General features: G+C 48.7%; 2 protein-coding genes and 1 pseudogene across 9 annotated transcripts in view; 1 reads left to right on the top strand and 2 right to left on the bottom strand.

Moving 5' to 3' along the window:
• Positions 1 to 278: 278 nt before the first annotated feature.
• LOC307111140 (selenide, water dikinase 2-like) lies at positions 279 to 2,205 on the bottom strand (annotated as a pseudogene). The gene is made up of 2 exons: positions 1,945 to 2,205; positions 279 to 916 (listed from the first exon to the last, which is right to left on the bottom strand). The product of its transcript is annotated as a selenide, water dikinase 2-like (transcript).
• On the top strand, positions 2,110 to 9,729 carry SLC31A2 (solute carrier family 31 member 2). Of its 2 annotated transcripts, none has more exons than XM_079791086.1 (4): positions 2,110 to 2,209; positions 5,990 to 6,056; positions 7,400 to 7,589; positions 8,392 to 9,729. In XM_079791086.1, exons 1-4 carry the CDS (start codon positions 2,204 to 2,206, stop codon positions 8,558 to 8,560), a joined length of 432 nt encoding a protein of 143 aa, XP_079647212.1. In that variant the 5' UTR covers positions 2,110 to 2,203; the 3' UTR covers positions 8,561 to 9,729. The 2 variants fall into 2 exon arrangements, with proteins under 2 accessions (XP_079647212.1, XP_079647213.1); XM_079791087.1 differs by lacking the exon at positions 2,110 to 2,209 and adding an exon at positions 2,224 to 2,382.
• A 1,537-nt stretch (positions 9,730 to 11,266) lies between these two features.
• Positions 11,267 to 18,953, bottom strand: part of FKBP15 (FKBP prolyl isomerase family member 15) — a 47,615-nt gene continuing 39,928 nt past the window's right edge. For 2 of the 6 annotated variants that reach the window (XM_079791048.1, XM_079791050.1), the window contains exons 22-28: positions 18,352 to 18,507; positions 17,028 to 17,180; positions 15,940 to 16,062; positions 15,251 to 15,358; positions 14,294 to 14,979; positions 13,369 to 13,465; positions 11,267 to 11,899 (exon numbers count right to left, since the gene is read on the bottom strand). In XM_079791048.1, coding sequence (XP_079647174.1) covers positions 11,822 to 11,899; positions 13,369 to 13,465; positions 14,294 to 14,979; positions 15,251 to 15,358; positions 15,940 to 16,062; positions 17,028 to 17,180; positions 18,352 to 18,507 — 1,401 coding nt within the window. In that variant the 3' untranslated portion in view covers positions 11,267 to 11,821. Of the gene's footprint in view, positions 11,900 to 11,947; positions 13,466 to 14,293; positions 14,980 to 15,250; positions 15,359 to 15,939; positions 16,063 to 17,027; positions 17,181 to 18,351; positions 18,508 to 18,953 lie in introns of those variants that run through there. The other 4 variants (XM_079791047.1, XM_079791046.1, XM_079791045.1 and 1 more) reach the window with 2 other exon arrangements.

Here is an 18,953-nt window from a genome sequence, read left to right as displayed (position 1 = left end):
ATTATGTATAATAAAGGAATTCCATTGTTTTGCCAGGTTTTTGTTGTTGTTGTTGTTGTTGTTAATCCTCACCTGAGGATATTTTTCCACTGATTTTTAGAGAGAGTGGAAGGGAGGAGGAGAGACAGAGAGAGAGAAACATGGATGTGTCTGAGAGAGACACATTGATTGGCTGCCTCCTGCATGGCCCGACAAGGACCTGGGATCAAGCCAGCAACTGAGGTACGTGCCCTTGCCCGGAATCGAACCCAGGACCCTTCAGCCCTCGGGCCGACACTCTATCCACTGAGCCAAACCGGCTGGAGCCGTTGCTTTGCAAAATTCTGAGAGTGTCCTAGAAGGCCAAAGCCTGTGACATGGGCATTAAATGTGTGTATTAACCCACTTGACACAGCAGTTCTGTTTGCTGAGAAGCCAGCTCTACCTGTTCTCTGGAGGTGGCTTTGGGGTTTTATTTGTCCCTCCACTATCTTTCTCTAATTCCCTCTTTCAGGATTATCCAGCCATTGGTGAGCACTGACAGCAACTTGGGTTCCTCAGGGTTTGTTAACAGCAGCACATCGCCAACACCTGTCAGACATTATGCATTCACTGGGCTGACATACCAACGTGGCAACCCCACCCCCACGATAATCCAAGGCTTTACCACGGTTTGTCCACCTTCCTCAGCAGCATCCTGAAAGCCTTTGATCATGAGCGGGGTTATCTTTTCTCGTTGCTCCTCTGTCATATTCCGGCGGATGCTGAGTCACGGCAACATGTCACGCTCAGTAATGCCCATGGCTTAGAGGTCACTCAGCAAATTGGCACAAACTATGCACCCCATCATGTAGGGATCTACCACCAAGGGGGTGGAGAAGTCCGTGTCTGCACAGCGCCAGGCCTCTGTGCCTCCTGTGTCATCCCAATCCCAGCCCTGGCCATTGGGATGATGATGCAAGAGTCCATCCCAATGCCCAGGACTGGAAAGGTTGGGCTGGATCCCACCCTGACCCGCAGGCCACCCAAGGCCCAATCCAAGGGGGGCCGCAGGTCAGTCTCTCCAAAAGTCTGGGGGACCTTGTAGCGTCAGCGCTTCGTGTCCCAGAAGCCCGCCAGCTCCGGCTGAGACCCAACGCCTGGGCCTCAGTGGGTCGGTAGCTCCAGAAGTTCGGACCTAGAGACCAGCCACGGAGCCTTCCGCCGCCAAGCCTGTCTGGCATGGAGGTCCTCTTTATTTTCTACTCCAGCTGATACCGAGTAACTGTCAGATTCTTGCCGCAGAAATTGTCCCCAAGCACGACTCGCGCCGCGGGATTCAGGGCACACCATGCGGTCCTGGCCTTCCTGGGCGCCGAGAATTTAACGCAGAGTCTTCATTTGAGCCTTACCACCCCTACGACATAGATTCTGTTATTTCCCTTTTACTGACCAGGAAGCTGAGGCTCAGGTGCCATAGCCAACATCCGCTGGCTCAGGGTTTGAACCGAGCTCACTCACACTCCAGGCTCAAGGTCGGCTAGTACTGTTTCTGGTGAGATTTCTCCGAAGAGCCCCCTGCCTCCCAGGACGACTGGCAAAGGGTTACTGAATGCAGATATTTTTAAATTAAATACTGTGACAAGCTCCTCATTCCCCAGAAACACTCCCCCGCCCCGCCCAACTGGAAGGATGAAATGGACAGACAATGCACAAACATGAAAATGCCCATAAAAAATAGTTTACTATCCTAGCAATCAAAGAAATACAAATTAAAATTACCGCTGTGTACTGCTTTTTGCTAGTCAGATTTTTTTTTTTAATGGCCACATTCAAAGCCTGGGGAATCATTTCTTTAATTTACTTCTAATGGGTTGTTACTATGTCCATAGGGTGGACTTTTCCAGTTTTCAACTCAACGCGCGTTAAGCGTCACCTGATTTATTACGAGGAGCAATAAACATTTTACAGTAAAAGGGGCCAAACGCAGGGGGCGGCCCGCGGCGCCGCTTGGCCGGGGGCCTGGGGCTCGGCGGCGATGGGTGCGCGCCAGTGGGTGCGCCCCAGGCCGCGCAGAGTGGGGTGCGCCGTGGGGACCACAACTCCCAGGCGCCCGCGCGCCCGTCTCGCTGCAACCACGTGACCGCCAGGCCCAAGTCGCAATCGCGGCAGCTGCTGGAAGGACTCGGAACCGGGAGTCCGGAGCGGGCAGGTCGGTGCCCGGCGCACACCCCGCGCGCTCACCATGGAGGTGAGTCTGGGCGCCGCCGAGAGCAGCGGGCGCGGGGTAGGCGGCTGGGGCCGGGCCCCTGGAGCAGCAGCGCCCGGCACCCCGAGGTGCCCGCCGCCCCGGCCAAGGGCTGATGGAGGGGGTGTGTTGGAAGCTCTGTCAACAGCGAGCACACGGTTGGGGAGACGCGCGAGGTAGGGCTGGAGGTGGCTTTGGGGTTTTATTTGTCCCTCCTGCTGGGTGTCAGTCCGACTGAACCAGGGGTTAGTGAGCGCCAGCTGTGGAGCAGCTGAGGGTGGGGGCGCAGTGGGTGAAGACGGGCGAGTCCCGGGATCCCCTGCCCAGGGCGCAGTGCCTTGGGGTGGCTCCGGGAAGGCTCGCAGGAGGAGGGGAGCCCGGTGCATTACAACCTGTGACCGGGCGCGCACTTTGGGGCAGGTTCCTGTCTTGGCAAGTTCGTGTGTGTGTGTGTGTGTGTGTGTGTGTGTGTACACTTGCAGAAATCGCGTTTCAGACAAACTGTTTTTCTCGGTAGAGTTCACCTGCGCTGGAGAGGATGACAGCTTGCAAGAGACCCTTTGGTCTTTGAAAAAAACCATCTAGTTTTCTTCCTCCGTGAAGAACGTCGTAGAATTTAAGATCCCGGGAGGCAACACAGATCATTTAGTCAAACGCCCTCCCCCACCTCCTGCCGGTTCACTAAAAGGGGAAATAGATGGGAAGGGCTTGTGGAAAGTTCCCCCGCCAGCCCCAGGCAGGACCGGGACCTTAACGTCCCCCTTAAACTCTTTGGTTTACAAACGAGGGAGCTTTTCTCCAAGGGTAGCTAACTCCAAGCGAGAAAACACAGACCAAAACACGTCCCCTGATTGCTCTCTTCACCACAGCCTCTCCCTGCCCTGGGTGGGGCACTGAGGACAACACAGATAAAGGTTAAACCCAGCTGCAGGAGGTTGAGATTCATCCTAAATGCGCAACAAGATTAGAGCCCTGCCCCCTGCACGTCTGACCGCAGTGTTCTGTAGGGCCCACGTCATGCTGATTTGAAACTTTTTCTGCAGCGGAAAGGCCCAGGTGGGTGAGGCCTTGTCCCTCCTGAGCTCCTCACCCCAGGTGAGGGAGAACCAGACCCTTGGGTGGGCACTTCCAGGTTGGAACAGACTGGACTGTCTGTCTTCCTGCTTCAGAAGATGTCCTAGCCACCTGCCTCCCAAGCTGGGTTGGTGTCTCCGGGGGTTTTGTCCCCAGCACTCCCCAGAAGGCCTCCCCTATGCCTCCCTCTCGCCGACTACACACACCATTGTAACGACCTGTTCACGTCCCTCTGCCCTAAGAGACCAATAGCTTCATGAGGGCCAAGGACAGGGGTCCTCAAACTTTTTAAACAGGGGGCCAGTTCACTGTCCCTCAGACCATTGGAGGGCCGGACTATAGTTTAAAAAAAACTATGAACAAATTCCTATGCACACTGCACATATCTTATTTTGAAGTAAAAAACAAAACGGCAAAAACACCCGCATGTGGCCCGCGGGCAGTAGTTTGAGGACGCCTGGCCAAGGACTTGTCTCACCCATCCCTCTATCTCCAGGATCTGCACCCCTAGCACTACAAAAGTAAATGTTTGTTGGTTGAATTAATTTCACGGTTTTGTGGGTGTTCAGGTCTAGCCATCTGGGGCACCTGAGAGAACTGGCCCAGGCCCAAGGATGATAGAAGGAACCCAGTTAGGGAACTTCACTGGGAACATTCCAGTCATGCCAACTCCTAGATCAAGTGAACTCAGAGAAGAAGGAGGGCCACCTCCCCTCCCCGCACCCCCCTTTCCTGCAGGGACTGTGCCTGGGGCTAAATTGAATGAGTTCAACTCCAGCATAAATGGAGTTTCACAGGATTATTTGTACCTGTGCGTGTTTGCATATCTTTTGTGAACATTTTGCCATGTCAACAAATACGCTTTTTGAAATCTTAACAAGGGATATCTGCATAGGGCTCAAAATGACTTTTACTTTCTTTTGGGTACTGTTTCAGCTTTTTACATTGAACAAGTACCACTTTCAAATTGGGATAAAAAGCTAGTTTTATTTTTAAGTTCTTCAACCTGATTTTTAAAAACCTGCCTAGGTTTCCATTTCCTTCTGATGAGGTCCTGAATAAGTCCCTTCCCCTCCTGGGACTCACTTTCCCAACTGGAAATGAGATGTGCATAGCAAGGAGCCAGAGTCGGACCAGATCAGTGTTTTTCAGCAAAGCTCAGACCCCTCTCTCCTCTACACCCTGTGTTTTATATAGTGGAGTTATAAGGAAGATTTTTTAAAATAAATGTTTAAAATATGTTTTTATTGATTTTTAGAGAGGGATAGATAGAAACATGAGTGAAAAAAATATCATTCATCAGCTGCCTCTTGCACGCCCTTACTGGGGATTGAGCCCGAAATCTGGGTATGTGCTTTGACCGGGAATGGAACTGAGCCACACCATAATGATTTTATTTGCCAATGTTCCCTGGTGGTGGTGGTGGTGGTGGGGGGCGGTGGACAACATTGAAAACCACGGGACTAAAAATAACACAACTCTCTGAAAAAATAAATAAAATAGATTTAAAAGTTCTCATCACAAGAAAAATAATTATAACTTGGTGATGAATGTTAACTCTTACTTTGTGTTGATTATTTTGCAATACATACATACATTGAATCATTATGTATACCTGAAAATAAGATAATAATATGTGTCAATTACATCTCAATTTAAAAAAACCTCTCTGTGGATACTTCTAGCTCTGACATTTGAGGGTTCTAATATTTGGCCATTGTCTTAGAAGGCAAAGGCCCAACTCGGCCAGGATCTCCTTAGCGGGATAAACACTGAATGTGTTTGCAGAGCTACTGCTTCTGGCTGTGGTCTCACCTGGTGACTAGAGGGGAACTTCCCTTCCCTGAGAGGATGAACCTAATTGATCCAAATGGCTTTCATCTTGCCAAACACGGTCATTAAGCCTGGTGTGGCCACTTGGAATCACCGTCCAGTTCCCAGCCCATAGCACAGGCAGCATGGTTACTGGAATGCACCCGGCTTGGCATCCAACTAGATCGGGCTGGAATCCCAGCTCGGCCAACTTAATGGGTCTAATTGTCCCTGTCACACAGAAACTGCAGTGAAATGAGATAATGTACGAAAAGCCCTAGATGCCACCTGGAACAGAGGGAGGACCAGGGGCTCTCTGAGCAGAGCATGCAGACAGGCACTACTGCGAGTTCATTGCTGCTACCTTCGTTGTTTCTGTACGACTGTGAGCTCGTGGAGGGCAGACCCATAACCTTTGTCCATAATGCTGACCATAGAGTTGGGCTCAGCAAATGCTTAGTGAACTAGTGAAGAGACGTGGAGGACAGATTGAAGACAGCTGCCCGTTGGCCCCTCCATGATACACACCCCCGGAGCAGCAGTTGTTCCTCAGACTAGCGCTTCCCATTGGGTGTGGAGGGCACTGAAGGGACCTCTCAGCCTGATCCGAGAGCCCTGTGGCCTGGCGGGCCCCGTGAGGATGGGCACCCCACACCTCACTTCTACCTGGAGCAGGGCCAGCTCCGTTATGGCTGTGCTGCGGACCCACTGCAGGACCTTGGGCAGGTCCTTGCCCTGTCTGGCCACAGTTGGCCCTGATGGCCAATGGCCCTTCTGGCACTTAAGTGCAGTGACACCATTTTTCTGGGTCTTTAGAAGAGAATGCTGGGGAGTATGAGGGAACCACAATTTCCATTGCCCTAAGCCCCCTGTGATGCAGACGCCCTTCTCTTTCAGATGCATTTCTTCTTCTCGGATAAGGTGGTGCTTCTGTTTGATTTCTGGAATGTCCACAGCCCTGCAGGTAAGAGTTGGGAAGCCTTCCGGCGTCAGGCAATGGAGAACCTGGGTTCTCTTTACTGGTATAAGCCTGACTCCTCTTGCATAAACAGTGAGTGGGAACTTTGCATTTCTGATTCTGTTTGCAGCCACTGCCTTTCAGATTGCAAAGGGCTCCGTTTTCTCACTGATCCTCACAAAGGCCCAGAGAGAGGCCAGGGATGCAGTTTCCCCCTCTATTACAGGGAAGGAACTGAAGGCAGATTTAAAGTTGTGAGCACACAAAACACAGAATTTATTCTTATTATTTATTAATTATTGTATTACTAGAGGCCCGAGGCACAAATTTCATGCAAAGGGCTCGACTCTCGCAGCCCCTCGAATCCTCAGCCGGCCCTCTCAGCCCCGGCTTTGTCTGGAAGGTCGTCCGGAAGGTCGTTCCGCTGCTCGGTCTAATTAGCATATTAGCTCTTTATTATATAGGATAAGATTTTCCTTATGAACAACTGGAAACCGACTTTTGCTCCACTCTGTATTTTGTATCCCTAGAAGGCTATTCAGGGTATGGCTAACAGGCTGCTCTGGGGAGAGGAATTGGAGTTTGGGAGCCTGGGGTGGGAAGAAGACTTACTTTTCACTGCAAACCCTTTTGCACTGTTTGAATTTATTACCAGGTGTGTAATTACTTGTAATTTTATATTTTAAAAACCTGCCTCTTTTGGAGACGATTTCCTCCTGGGAGTCCAATAAAGTCCACTTGGACAATAGAAGTGGCAATTAGCCATTAATTTTACACAGCAGCTCTAATAAGCACTTAACGTTTTGGTAAAATAATTTATTGGGGTTTTCCCATTATTATGAAAGTAATACACACAGTAGAAACTTTGGGAAATTACTTGAGAATAAAAACGTCCTCTATCTGAATTTGCTGAGATAATTATGCTCCTTTGTTGTACATCTTTCCTTCCCGACTTCTCTGTGTACTGCACTTAAACAGGACCTTGCTAGACTGCTCTTCCCTTAACGAGAAGTCCCGATAGATTGTGCCACCTGCTGGGGGAGCAGCTGGGGCGGTGGTGTATGGCTTCTTCACTCCCTGCCTTGGCTTTTTCAGGCCGATACTCTTCCTGATCTCAGAGCCACAGTCCTGTGGGCCAGCCCCACCAAGAAAGGACTGGAAGGGGAAAGACAGTGCAGAAGCTCTGAGCCCAGAGGGCGTGGGGAAGAAGCTGCAGGACAGGGAGATGGAATGGATTCAGAGGGAATGGGTGGGGGTGCTTTCCGCCACCGGACAGGTCCCTGGGAAGCTGCGGGAAGGGGGGCAGAGCTGGCCTGGCCAGGTCTCTGTAACTCTGCATCCTCTGACAGGCATGGCCCTTTCTGTGTTGGTGATCCTGCTCCTGTCTGTGCTGTATGAAAGCATCAAGTTTGGCAAAGCCAAGCTACTCCACCAGAGCCTGGTGAGCATGCCCACCTCCACCAGCCAGCAGCACGAGGAGTCAGACCAGGGTTCTTCTTCAAGCTCAGAGTTACCCCCAGTCAGCAGACCCCGCCTCAGGTAACAGGCACGGGTGTGGGAAATGGGCAGAATACCCACATTCGCCTGGTAGGGTGGGCCCAGAGGACATTAACCCCAAAGGGCAGAAAGGAAATGGAGGCCTCAGGAAGGACCAGGACTTGTCAAAGTGCTTATTAGTAAGGAGTGAGGTGAACTAGAGCCCAGATCTCCAGCTGCCCAGGCCAGAACTCGCTGTACGAACAGCCACTTGGGAGGCTCAGAACTCTGCTGCAGGCCTCAGTCTAGCAACAGGGGTGTCCACCCAACCCTCCCCTAAATCTCATTAGGCTCCCTCAGGTCACCAAGGCTTACAAACCCAGGATGGGATCTGCAGCGGTCCCCACAAATGGTAAGGACTGCTGTCAGCAATGTATCCACGTCGGTGGGAGCAAGCCTCTCTGTCCTGGCCTTTCTTCCCTTCCCATCCTGATAGGGCAACCATCTGGGATCCCAGTTCTTACCACTGTAATACCGCTCCCTTTTTCAGAGGGGGAAAAGCCATATTGATGAAAATGACCTTGTATTCTCTCGATCCGACATGATAGATGACATATCTCGTTTTCCCTTTTCGCCTAGGATTCCAGGAAGCTCAGAACCAAGTAGAGAAGTGATTGTCCCAGGCTCCTGGTACAAGCCCCTCTCTAGCAGTGGTTTCTGATAGGTCTCTTTAAAAAGAAATCTCTCCTGGGTTACGCATACAAATTACAAATAAGCTGGTTCTGTCATCTCTCCCTGCTTCCCGATACCAACCTCTGGCTTTCAGCTCGTTACCAACATTAACTTGCCTCTCCTTTTTATCCAGGTGGTTTCTGAGTCACTTTGGCCAGTCTCTAATCCACATCGCTCAGGTGGTCATTGGCTACTTCATAATGCTGGCTGTTATGTCCTACAACACCTGGATTTTCCTTGGCGTGGTCCTGGGCTCGGCGGTGGGCTACTACCTAGCCTACCCGCTTCTCAGCATAGGTTAGCTGGCGAGGGCTGAGCAGGCACTGAGGGCTGGAGAAAGCTGACATTGTACTTCCAGGCTTAGGCCTCCTTTTGCTTTTGATGGGTGTTCCTCGCCGCTCCTAGAAACTTTCAGCTGAAGCCAACACTCGCTCCCTGGAGTTCAGATGCCATTGCAGCCGCCTCTCCTCAGGTAGCCCAGGCCTGGTCTTGTGCCTTAGAAGGCTGCTGTGACCAGCGGGGGAATGGAGACAACAGAGCCCAGGGGCTTATCTGTGATTCAAAACTTAGGCATTTCCAAAGATCTTCAAGACAGGGAGATGGGTTCTGGGTGAAGGACGTGGAACCCAGGTATCCTTTGCTCTCCTGATTTGTGCCTTACCCAGAGGAGCATCTTCCATCGGACTTCCTGGCCCCTTCTGTCTTTGGGGGACAGAGACCAAGCTGGCTCCTTTTCTCACCCTTCTGCCTTTGGAACCTGTGAAGATTGTCTCTTCTACGGGTCATGCTGATAGACTTAAGATTTCTCACTTTTTCCCACTGAACTCTTGGTTAGCAATTTTGCACATTAATACAAAACAAAATTTTTAATGAAATGGTTTCATTTTATTCATGATGGATGGCAGCATCTGCTGGGACCTGTTTCCCTTTCTTAGGGGGAAAGTGGCAGCAGATAAAAGTAGAGAAGCAGGACTGTGATCCAGGCTCCTGTGGACAGAGGGAGCTCCTCCCCCCAGGCTGCACTGCCAGCAGGAGGAAGACCGTTCGATGGCTTTAGGTGCCTGGGGGCTCTTCATGGCCTGGATGCCCCCTTTTATCCGATCCTTCTTTTATGCAGAACCGGTAACTGCACTGAACAATACTTAATGTTTTTATTTATTATGTACTGCTCACCCATAACAAGCACGATTCATTCACTTAAAATACTGAGTAAGTCATGGGGGAGGGGGGGTTGACTGACGATGCAATAAGCAGTCAAACCAAAGCATCACACTTGTAGAGTGAGATGGGACTCTCCAGATATTGGAACCTTATCACTTTACAGAGAAGGAAACAAGACCCAGGGAGAGACAAGCACTGCTGTGGACTGGAACGTCTACGCTCAGGTGCCTCGTGGGCTAGAAGAAAGATGGTCTTAAGCTTTGGCAATTAAAAAAGAAATACATTTTAATAAATATATATTTTTAAGTAGTGTGTGACTCTTCTTGTTTCTCCTTATTCAAACAGCACCCGTAACCCTTACAACTGCAGGAGCGGAGTGAGCAAATGGAGCAGGTAGGGCTAAGGACCGAGTGTCCATCTGCTATGAAGACAACTCTGAGCTCAGGGAAGCCTAGCCCTGAAACACTGGGCCCACAGGCAGGCACTCCACAATACCAGCCTGGTCACAGTCATTCTTCTTTTTTTCAATCCTCACCCGAGGATATGTTTATTGATTTTAGAGAGAGAGGAAGGGAGAGAGAGACTTCGATCAGTTGCCTCCAATATGTGCCCCAACCGGGGATCGAACCTGCAACCTAGGTATGTGTCCTGACCAGGAACCAAACCTGCAACCTTTTGGTATACGGGATGATGCTCCAACCAACTGAGCCACCTGGCCAGGGCAACAGTCATGCTTTTTTGTTCATGTAACAAATAGAGATCGGGTGCCATGAGAAAAATAGTAACTGGAACATAGACTATAAATACCTGTGTTGGCACAATTATTAGCACCTTCTTTCCCTGAGGGCAGAAGCAAAAAATACATCGAAACCAAGATTTAATTTACAATAAGAAGTAACTCTAACACAGTACAGTATGTGATGCCTTCAGTACACTCCCCACACTTGCAGGGAATTGGAAAGCTGCTGAATGTCACAGCAGGTGTAAGATTTCCAAAGTCCCGTGTAGTCTTGCTGATGGAGTCTCACACATCCATTTCTATGTCCTGACCAGCTGGGCTCCCTCCTCAGTTTGTAACCTGTCAGTTTGATATAGTATCTTTACAGTAAGTGGCAGAGCCAGACGGCCTGGCTGCCTCTCTAAGTGGGGATAACAGTGTCTTCTGCAAGGGCTGCTAGAGATGGGACAGTCTGTACAAAGTGCTCAACAACAGTGCCTATCTGTTAACCAGGTCTGGTCAATGGTAGATTTCACTGCCTCCCAGCCCCGCGTGTGAGAGCAGGTTCAAAGCTGTCGTCACAAAGGATGACGTCAGGCTAGGTAAAGTGGAATTCAGGTTCCTGTCAACATTTAAAATCAGGCATTTTTAGTAAAATTATTCTACTTTTTGAAGACTGGTTGCATGGTCTTGGAAAGATCTTTGAAGCAGTAAAATTATTTTCTCACTCCTGTCTTCATTGGTCTGGGCCCTGAGTTCAGAGGGAATGGAAGCTGCTCTCAAAGTGAAGTCTCTCAGGGGCCTTGAGGGATGGAATGTAGGACCTCCCACCTTCTCTGCATGACTTCCTAGGTGGGACCAAACACGCAGGAGCGAGTGGATGACAGGACTGGTGCTCAGATAGCCACCAGGCCCTGAGCCTTAATGCAGCTGGGATGAGCAGGGACAGCGGAGGGTGACTTTGTTCTGAAAGCCTCAAGTCCCAGGGTTAGGTACCAAAGGGAATATGTCACCATGGTTTGATGCACATTAACTGACCCAGATCTGTTACAGCTCCTACCCTCAGAGTCCCAGAGAGGAGCACAGACAGCCCTTAGAACCAAACTCAATTTCTCCCCAAGAGCTTGAGTCAGGTTTGATTATATATATTTATTTTGTTTGGTTAATTTCAAAGATTTAAGGCAGAGAAAGGTAATGTGCCAGGAGTGCAGGCAAGGCTGTTAACTGGGGTTTAGAAGGTGTAACCCACCCTTGGTTCTACCAGGGAGACTGCACCCCAGGTGCCAGGTCTTATTGCTGGGGCACAGTTGAGTGTTGGGAGGCAGATGGAGGCCTCCCCACAGCAGTCTGAGTTAGTGAAGAGAGTAAAAGGCTTGGACGAGGACAGGATTCTTGCAGGTAACTGACTAGAGGGGAGCCAACCAGCCCTTCCTTCAAACGGGACCCTGAGGCAGGACCAGGTCGGCTGTTGACACCCCCAGCATTCTGAAGACGGGCTCACACTCCTCTTCGCCCAGCCAGGTGGGGGGCTCAGAAGTTAGCTAGCTCAGATTATCTGAGTTACTGTCCTCAGAATGCTCACCTTCACCTCACCCTGTGGCTCACCGAGACCCAGGGCTGGCTGTGCAAAATCATGCTTAGGGAAGGTTCAGTAGAGAAACCTTTGTATCAGTTTCCTGGGTCTTCATCCCAGCCAGTCAATGTCATCGTCATCATCATCATCTCCAAAAAGGGGTGCTGGGGGCGGGCGTCCCTTCAAGCTCTGACAAAACAGGAAAAAGGAGTCAGTCCTCACTTGTTCCTGCACCAGCGGGGCTTCCCGCCTGTGTGAGGTGAAGTGAGTCAACATCCGTTGGAATAAAGGTTGGGAAGAAGGGAGTTGGTTAGGGTTTTACTAAAAGGGCCAACCCTGAGGCCAGCAAACCTAGGCTTCCAGATAAAGCTGAGACAAGCAGAAGGAGAAGGGAGAAAAATCTTTCAACAGAAACGAGAAGACCAACTTTGTTTGGCTAATTTTGTCATTTATTTGTGAAACACATGTATTGGTTTGACAGGTTTCCGCTCATGCAGTAACAACGTATTTCGTGTGGAGAAAGAAGGGCTGAAGGGGAGAGATGGAAGTAGGAGAAGAAACAGAGCAGAGCGGCCTGAAGGCAAGAGAGACCCCAGGAGGATGAAGGGAGGTTGGCAAGAATGCAATCACACTTGGAAAAACAACGTTGTGGCCTCAGGTGGCCTGTCTGGCTCTGAACACGGCCCCATCATTCGAGAGAGTTGAATTTAAAGTATGGCCATATACTAAGTGGGGAATCCCAAGTGATGAAGAAAGCCTAGAACACAGGGCCACAGCCTCCCACTCCCCTGGTCTCACTGGCCCCTCTTTCACTCTCTCTGGCCAGGTAGGGGGGTAAGGGGAATTCAAGGGCCACAGAGGAAACTCCCCCCACTTTTCATGACTTGAGCTCCTGGCCTTTTCCTTCTGCATTGGCAAGAAACAGGTCGTATGGGGGTAGCAGGGATTGACACTGGATTCAGACACAAACTGAGTATTGTCTACCAAGGTATTTTCTGCTCCAGTGAGCTACTCTGACCCAGAACCTGTCTTCAAAGGGCCAGCCAAAGGGTCAGAGGTCCATCCCCACCGCCGACTAACGGACCTTGTCCCTCTCTCTGGGCATCAATCAAGTGACCTACAAACCCTGACAGTATAGAGTTTTAAAATGTGGCTCACTGCTTCGGTTTTGTTCAGCTAAAATTCTGGCTCTATATCTACCAGATATATCACCCTGAGTCAGCTATATAACCTGGGACATGTTACTTAATCTTCCTGAGCCTCAGTCTCTTTGTCTATGAACAAGGATGCCAGACATGACAATCTTCAAAGTCCTCTCCAATTCTTAAATATAAATAATATCCTAGCGGATTTGAGAAAACCTGAGGCATTAGCATTCTAATGTAGGACTAATCAGCCCAACCTTCCTCACTTACAGTGAAAACCATTCCTGCATGGAGAGAGGCTGTGGTCCTTGTTCAAGAATAAAGTGGTACCTGACCATCCCCATTATGCTTACAGAGCTGCCCCCTGCCAGCCCCCAGCCCGCTCCCACAGGGCCCTGCACACAGAGCCCAGGGAGTGGGCCACCAACAGACGCCATTTCTCTTCTCAGAGCCAGTGGGGAAGAGCCCCTGGGTAGTGGTGTGAGGACGTGGCAGTGTGTGGGATCGCCTTACCACCTCATCTTCATCCTCCTCCTCAGACTGTGCTTTGGACTTTGGAACTTTCAGAGTTGCCCCTTTAAATAGTTCATCCTCTTCATCCCCAGAGAGACTGAAAGAAAAATCAATTAAATCAAGTCACAGAAAATGTTCCTGCGCTAGACCACAGTGCCCACAGGCTCTGGGGTAAGAATCCAACAGCTGTGGTGACCACCCAGCAATTCCGCCCACACTGGCCTCCTAGCACTCGTCTCCCTCCATAACCTACAGGCAGAGAGATCTTTTAAAGCTAATAAGTCAGACCTAGTCACTCTTCTGCTTAAATCCCTTGAACAACTTTTCACTTAACTTAAAGCCCAAACTTCTAACAGTAACACAAAATCTCCTATGACTTGGCCCGTACCTAGTTTTCCAATATCAGCTTACCAGCCCTCTCCTACTACTGGGCCTTCTTTTAGTTCCCTGTGTGACATCCCCTCCGACCGCAGAGCCTTTGCATGTGCTGTTCTTGCCTTCTGCAATCTCTTCCTCACACTCTGGGCATGGAAGTCCCCTTCCCATCCTTCAGATCTCAGTTTAAATGTTACCTTCTCAAAATCCATCCCTAACCACCCCATCTAAAGTAGAATAACTCCCCCTTTATTTTCTATTATACACCCAGTTTCTTTTTTTTTAGTACTTATCATACTTTCATAACAGTCCCCACTAGACTGTAAGCTCCTTATCTTAAGAACCAAATCTGCTTTGCCTACCACACTATCACAGGGCTTACGGAGCCTTTTATAGTAGGCATCACTGAATACATATATGAATGCATGAATGAATGAAAACGTGAATCAGTCCATCAGTGAGTCTCTGAGGGACGAACTGCCAGCTCCGGAAAAACCAGAGACAACCTTGCAGCCACCCTGTCCCTGAACCTCTGCTCAAGGGGACATACCTGGAATGCTGAGAAGAGAGTTTGGGTCCAAGCGCTGCCCCTGCAGCCACAGAGCCTGCTTCTGTGCTTGGCAGCTCCTTGGAGGGACCAGCAGAACTAGTGGCATCTTCCTCTTTCTTGAACTCTGGAGGCTGAGGCTCTCCTCCTGGACTTTCAGGCTCCAAGGACAGTGGGTCCCCCTTCTTAGGGTCTAAAGCCAGGGACAGTCTCGTGGAGCTTTCTTGCTCCCCAACACAGGCATTTTCCAATGGGCTGGCAGCAAGTGTCTCCTGACATTCAGAGTCCACAGTTACAGGGCCCGGAGGCTCCGGGGGGACTGAAGTCGGGGGCCCCAGAGCTCTTTGAGGGGGGATGTAAGCCAGTTCGGGTGGGAGCGAATCATCTTTTATCTCTGTGAGCACCTCTGCTTCTGTGGACTTCCCTTCCCTTCTCTGTGCATCCTCCTGGGGGGTGGGGAGGGCCTGAGGAGGCAGTGGGTCAGCTTCCTTGACTACCTGCTCCGTCTGCACCACGGGGGACTCCTGCGTCTCCCTACTTAGAGGTGCTTGAGACGCCTCAGAACTGGCTGAGACCGACTGCTCCTGCGGAGGGCTCCGAGGTTGCTCTTCTTCTTCTTCTTCCTCGTCTTCATTGCTGCTCTCTCCCGTCTCTGGCTCGTGTTGGTTTAGCAGCTGAAGAGTCACCATCTGTTCAAAAGCCAAGGAGGAGATTATCACTGAGAGGAATGAGCAGACACTCCTAGTTCTTCAGACCTTATAGACACAACTGGTCATCTAGTTCAAATGGCTTTGCTTCTTCCTCTCACAGGAGGCAGCCCCTATCTGTCCAGAAAAAAGTCATTCCAGGCGTCCGAATGGTTGGTGAACCGTCTTGAATCATTGTTTATTCACAACCCCTTAGAAGGTACTTAAGCAACGAGATCCCCATGTCAATGCAACTATCTAAAGCTGGCTGTACCTTGATGGTATTCATGATGGTCCCCAGGATGGTCCTGCCATTATACGATTCTTCCAGCTCAAACTCTCCCCGCAGGGACTGGAACACCTGGTTCATGATCTTCTTGACCTGAGTAAAGATGTGAGGGGAGAAAACAGTACCAAAATGTATGGTGCACAAATCAAGGGATGAGGAATGTATATAAATTCCAGAGGGTTTGGAAGGCTAAAATGAAGCTTTCATAAAACTCTACAGCAGGACACAGCTGGTCATGAACTCAGAGACTGAGGCAGTCACTATGCAGAGGGAAATGCCAAACAATGAGCAGCACTTGTCAAAAGAGTTATCAAGGATGGGGAAGCAATGCCCAAGACAGCTCACAGACCATCTATTATTGCCTCCCTCCCACTGTGACCCCCACTAGAGCTCTGTGGGCTCTAGGATTAGTGGCTAGTGGGTGCTGTGGCATACTCCCCCCTCCTCTCCTGTGATTTAGGGGCACTTCCTATATTTGTCAAAAATTCAGGATAGGGCCCTTAGGGTTTACCACAAAAGTGACAGGTTCCAAAGGGTTAACTTGTACTTAAGTCAGATACTAGTAAAAGGTGCATCACTAAAGCTAAAAAAAAAGTTATCAACACAACAAATGGGCCACATTCTTTCTGAATGCCTGGTATGACATAGTTTGCTTCTTCAAATTACCAGCTCACCTTCTCTGATGAGTCAGTAGCAACTTCAACCCCAGACATCTGAGACTTATTTTTCTCTTTTTCCTTGATGTGCTGTTCATTTTGCTCCGTCAGGGTTGTGACTTGGGCCTGGAGGGCTAAACACTGCAAAAGGAACAGATTGTGCTTGTGGGCTCGGGAACCTGGACTACCAGATGGGAAAGTCAGGAAACCCAGTAGGAGCACCGTCCTAAGTATCAAGTGTCAACCTCAGGTAGGTCTGCTTGTGTCCACACCCTCCACCCCCACCCCATGCCTGCTGACTCAAGCACCTACTTCCTCATCACTTAATCTCATCTCACAACTTCACCTCCTCTTTCCCAACAAGGTCACTTGCCTTGTTCCTAATCAGGTCAAGAATATAATGAAAAAGGGAGCTTATAAGTTTAGTCGCATAGACATGTGAACACTGGACATCAGAAGCAACCTATTCACCTGTAAGATTGTCTTCATCATCTTTGAGTCAAAGATTTTCAACTGGATACTTTAAAGAAAGAAATTGACCTCTAGACATGGGGACTTGCCATCTCCTATCTCTCTCCCTCTCATTTTTATGCCAAGATGATTCCACACACACATGCTCCATCCTATCCCAGTGCCTTTTTCCAAAATGTTATGTTGCCTCTTCACTTTGCAAAAGCTACTTGGCCCTCTTGGCTCCTCTCCCCTGGGCACTTCCTCTCTGGGCCTCGGGAACTTAATGCCCACCTTTGTTACTCTATTGTCTCCCTTGCTTTGGTTTGAAATTCTAGAGGGCAGAGTTCTTTGTAAGCCCTTTCCCTACCAGTGTCTGGAACACAACTGGTACTCAATAAATACTCGCTTAATAAAAGGATCAAATAATAATGGAAAACATGCTTAGAATACTAGTGCTGCTTTTTCTTTTAGTAGGTCACTAATCTGCCATCCCAAATAAATGTGAAATATTACTGTGGAGAGTTGAACAAGTGTGATTTTGTTTTTAAGCTATTAGCATCTCTAGGATCAAAAGAAACAACAAGACACAGACAACCTGTTTGTCTCATATAACTGGGTTGCCTAAGCTGTTTGGCCCGGGGGAAAACGCCTACCTTTTCCTGCAGCTGGAGCAGCTTCTGCTGGCTGGCATCCCTCTGTGCACACACCTCCTGATATTGCTGCAGGTGTTCATCCTTGGCGGAGGCCAATAGGTGTTCACATTTTGCTTCCCATTGGGTCTGCAGCTCAGCCTGTACTAGAGACAGCTGCCAAGAAAATGTAGTCACTGTATCCTGGGGGTCCAAGTTGCATCCAGAGAAGCCCATCTTTTGTAAGGCAAAAGAATAAGCTAATAACCCAGCTTCATCGGGAAACAACTGTTTGGAAGACCTTGGTTACTTTCAAAGTAAATGTACTTTTTAAAAAAATTTTTTTTTATTGATTTCAGAGAAGGGGAGAGAGAGAGGGAAAGAGAAACATCAATGATGAGAGAGAATCATCAATTGGCTGCCTCCTACACGTCCCCTACAGGGCATGTGCCCTGACCAGGACTTGAACAGTGACCTCCTAGTTCATGGGTCAAAGCTCAACCACTGAGCCACGCCAGCAGGGCATAAATGTACTTTTAAAAGGTAAACAGGAAGATGTCATTGTCAGGACTCCAAAAGGTACTCCAACCAGATAAAGGTGTGACTGTCTAGACAGGTTCCAGAAGGCAGGACTGGAATGTGCTCATCTTCTCAGGGTCCAGGCCCTAAACTTTGTAGGGTCAGAAGAAACTTAATTTTGTCAAAATTCCCAGAGGTATCAGTTCACTCTAATTAAATGGGCAAACTAATATGAATTTATGAACCTACAGGGAGAAAGGTCACTGTCAGATGGACTGGAGATCCAGCTGTGTCCTGCCACTATCCCCAGTTTTCCTGGCTGATTACCTAAATAAAACCCCTTGTTTTGAAGGGTAACAATGTGTCTGAAAGATGGTATCTGGTGGTTGAGGACTTTAACCTTAAAATGTTTGGAATTTTTTTATAAAGACTTTTTTTTCATGTTTTACTTACATGGTTAAATTTCCACTAAGCTTTAAAAACAGAAAGATTACCTATTTGATTCCTGCCTCTTCTGTATATACAGGGGTGGGCAAAAGTTTATTCTTGTATTATTACTTATTTATTAATTACTGTATTATTTATTTGTATTACTGGTCTTCTTATTGTTATTATTTCGTATTCTTACTTATGATTTATCTTTTAGATGATGGCTGGTAATTTAACCTACTTTTGCCCACCCCTGTCTCTGGATTGCATTCACCCATCTTTCTCCAAAGTGAGAGCACTGACTATGAGAAATGTCATCATAAAGGATAAAGAAGAAACTAGAAACTTTTCTAAGCCCTTCATGCCTTCCTTTTATTTCCAACGTGCTGTTTCCTATTACCTGCTCTGAAGCTGCTTGGTCTGTGGACACACGAGCCTTTTTCAAGTGCTGTCGAAGTTTGTCCAATTCCTCCTGGTATGACTTGCGAATTTCATCCATCTCCTCCTCAGCCTGACAGCGCTCTTGAGCTGACTTCTTTTTCCTTTCTGAGAGGTTCTTAGGAACAAGAGAACCATAATCAGCTCTAGCCGTTTAACAGAGGATAAATGGAGATGGTGGTGGTGGTGACTGACCGCAATGAGTCCTTACTCCATTTCTGAAAACAATGCATTTTTTAGTTAATTTTCCCTATGTATTTAACATTCTTGGCTGCTTGGGGGTTAGGAAAATTGTAACAAGGAGGAAAACAAAAGGTTCAACTATAATTCTATTAAGAGGTGGGGAATATCTCAACAGTGAAGTGGACACTTTCATGCCCAGTTGGTAAGAAAATAAGTGGGTATACTTTCTTTAGGTGGTGATTTGGCAGTCTTGTGAAAAGATTTCAAAATATGCACACCCAGAAGTTCCACAAACTATAATTTATCTTAAGGAAACAATAAGTCATGTTCATGAAGACTTTGTGTTACAAGGATCTATAACAATGAAAAACTGAAAACAGC

Source organism: Cnephaeus nilssonii (genome assembly GCF_951640355.1).
Source record: "Cnephaeus nilssonii genome assembly, chromosome: 14".
Classification (NCBI taxonomy): domain Eukaryota; kingdom Metazoa; phylum Chordata; class Mammalia; order Chiroptera; family Vespertilionidae; genus Cnephaeus; species Cnephaeus nilssonii.
This window is presented reverse-complemented; position numbering and strand designations above follow the sequence as displayed.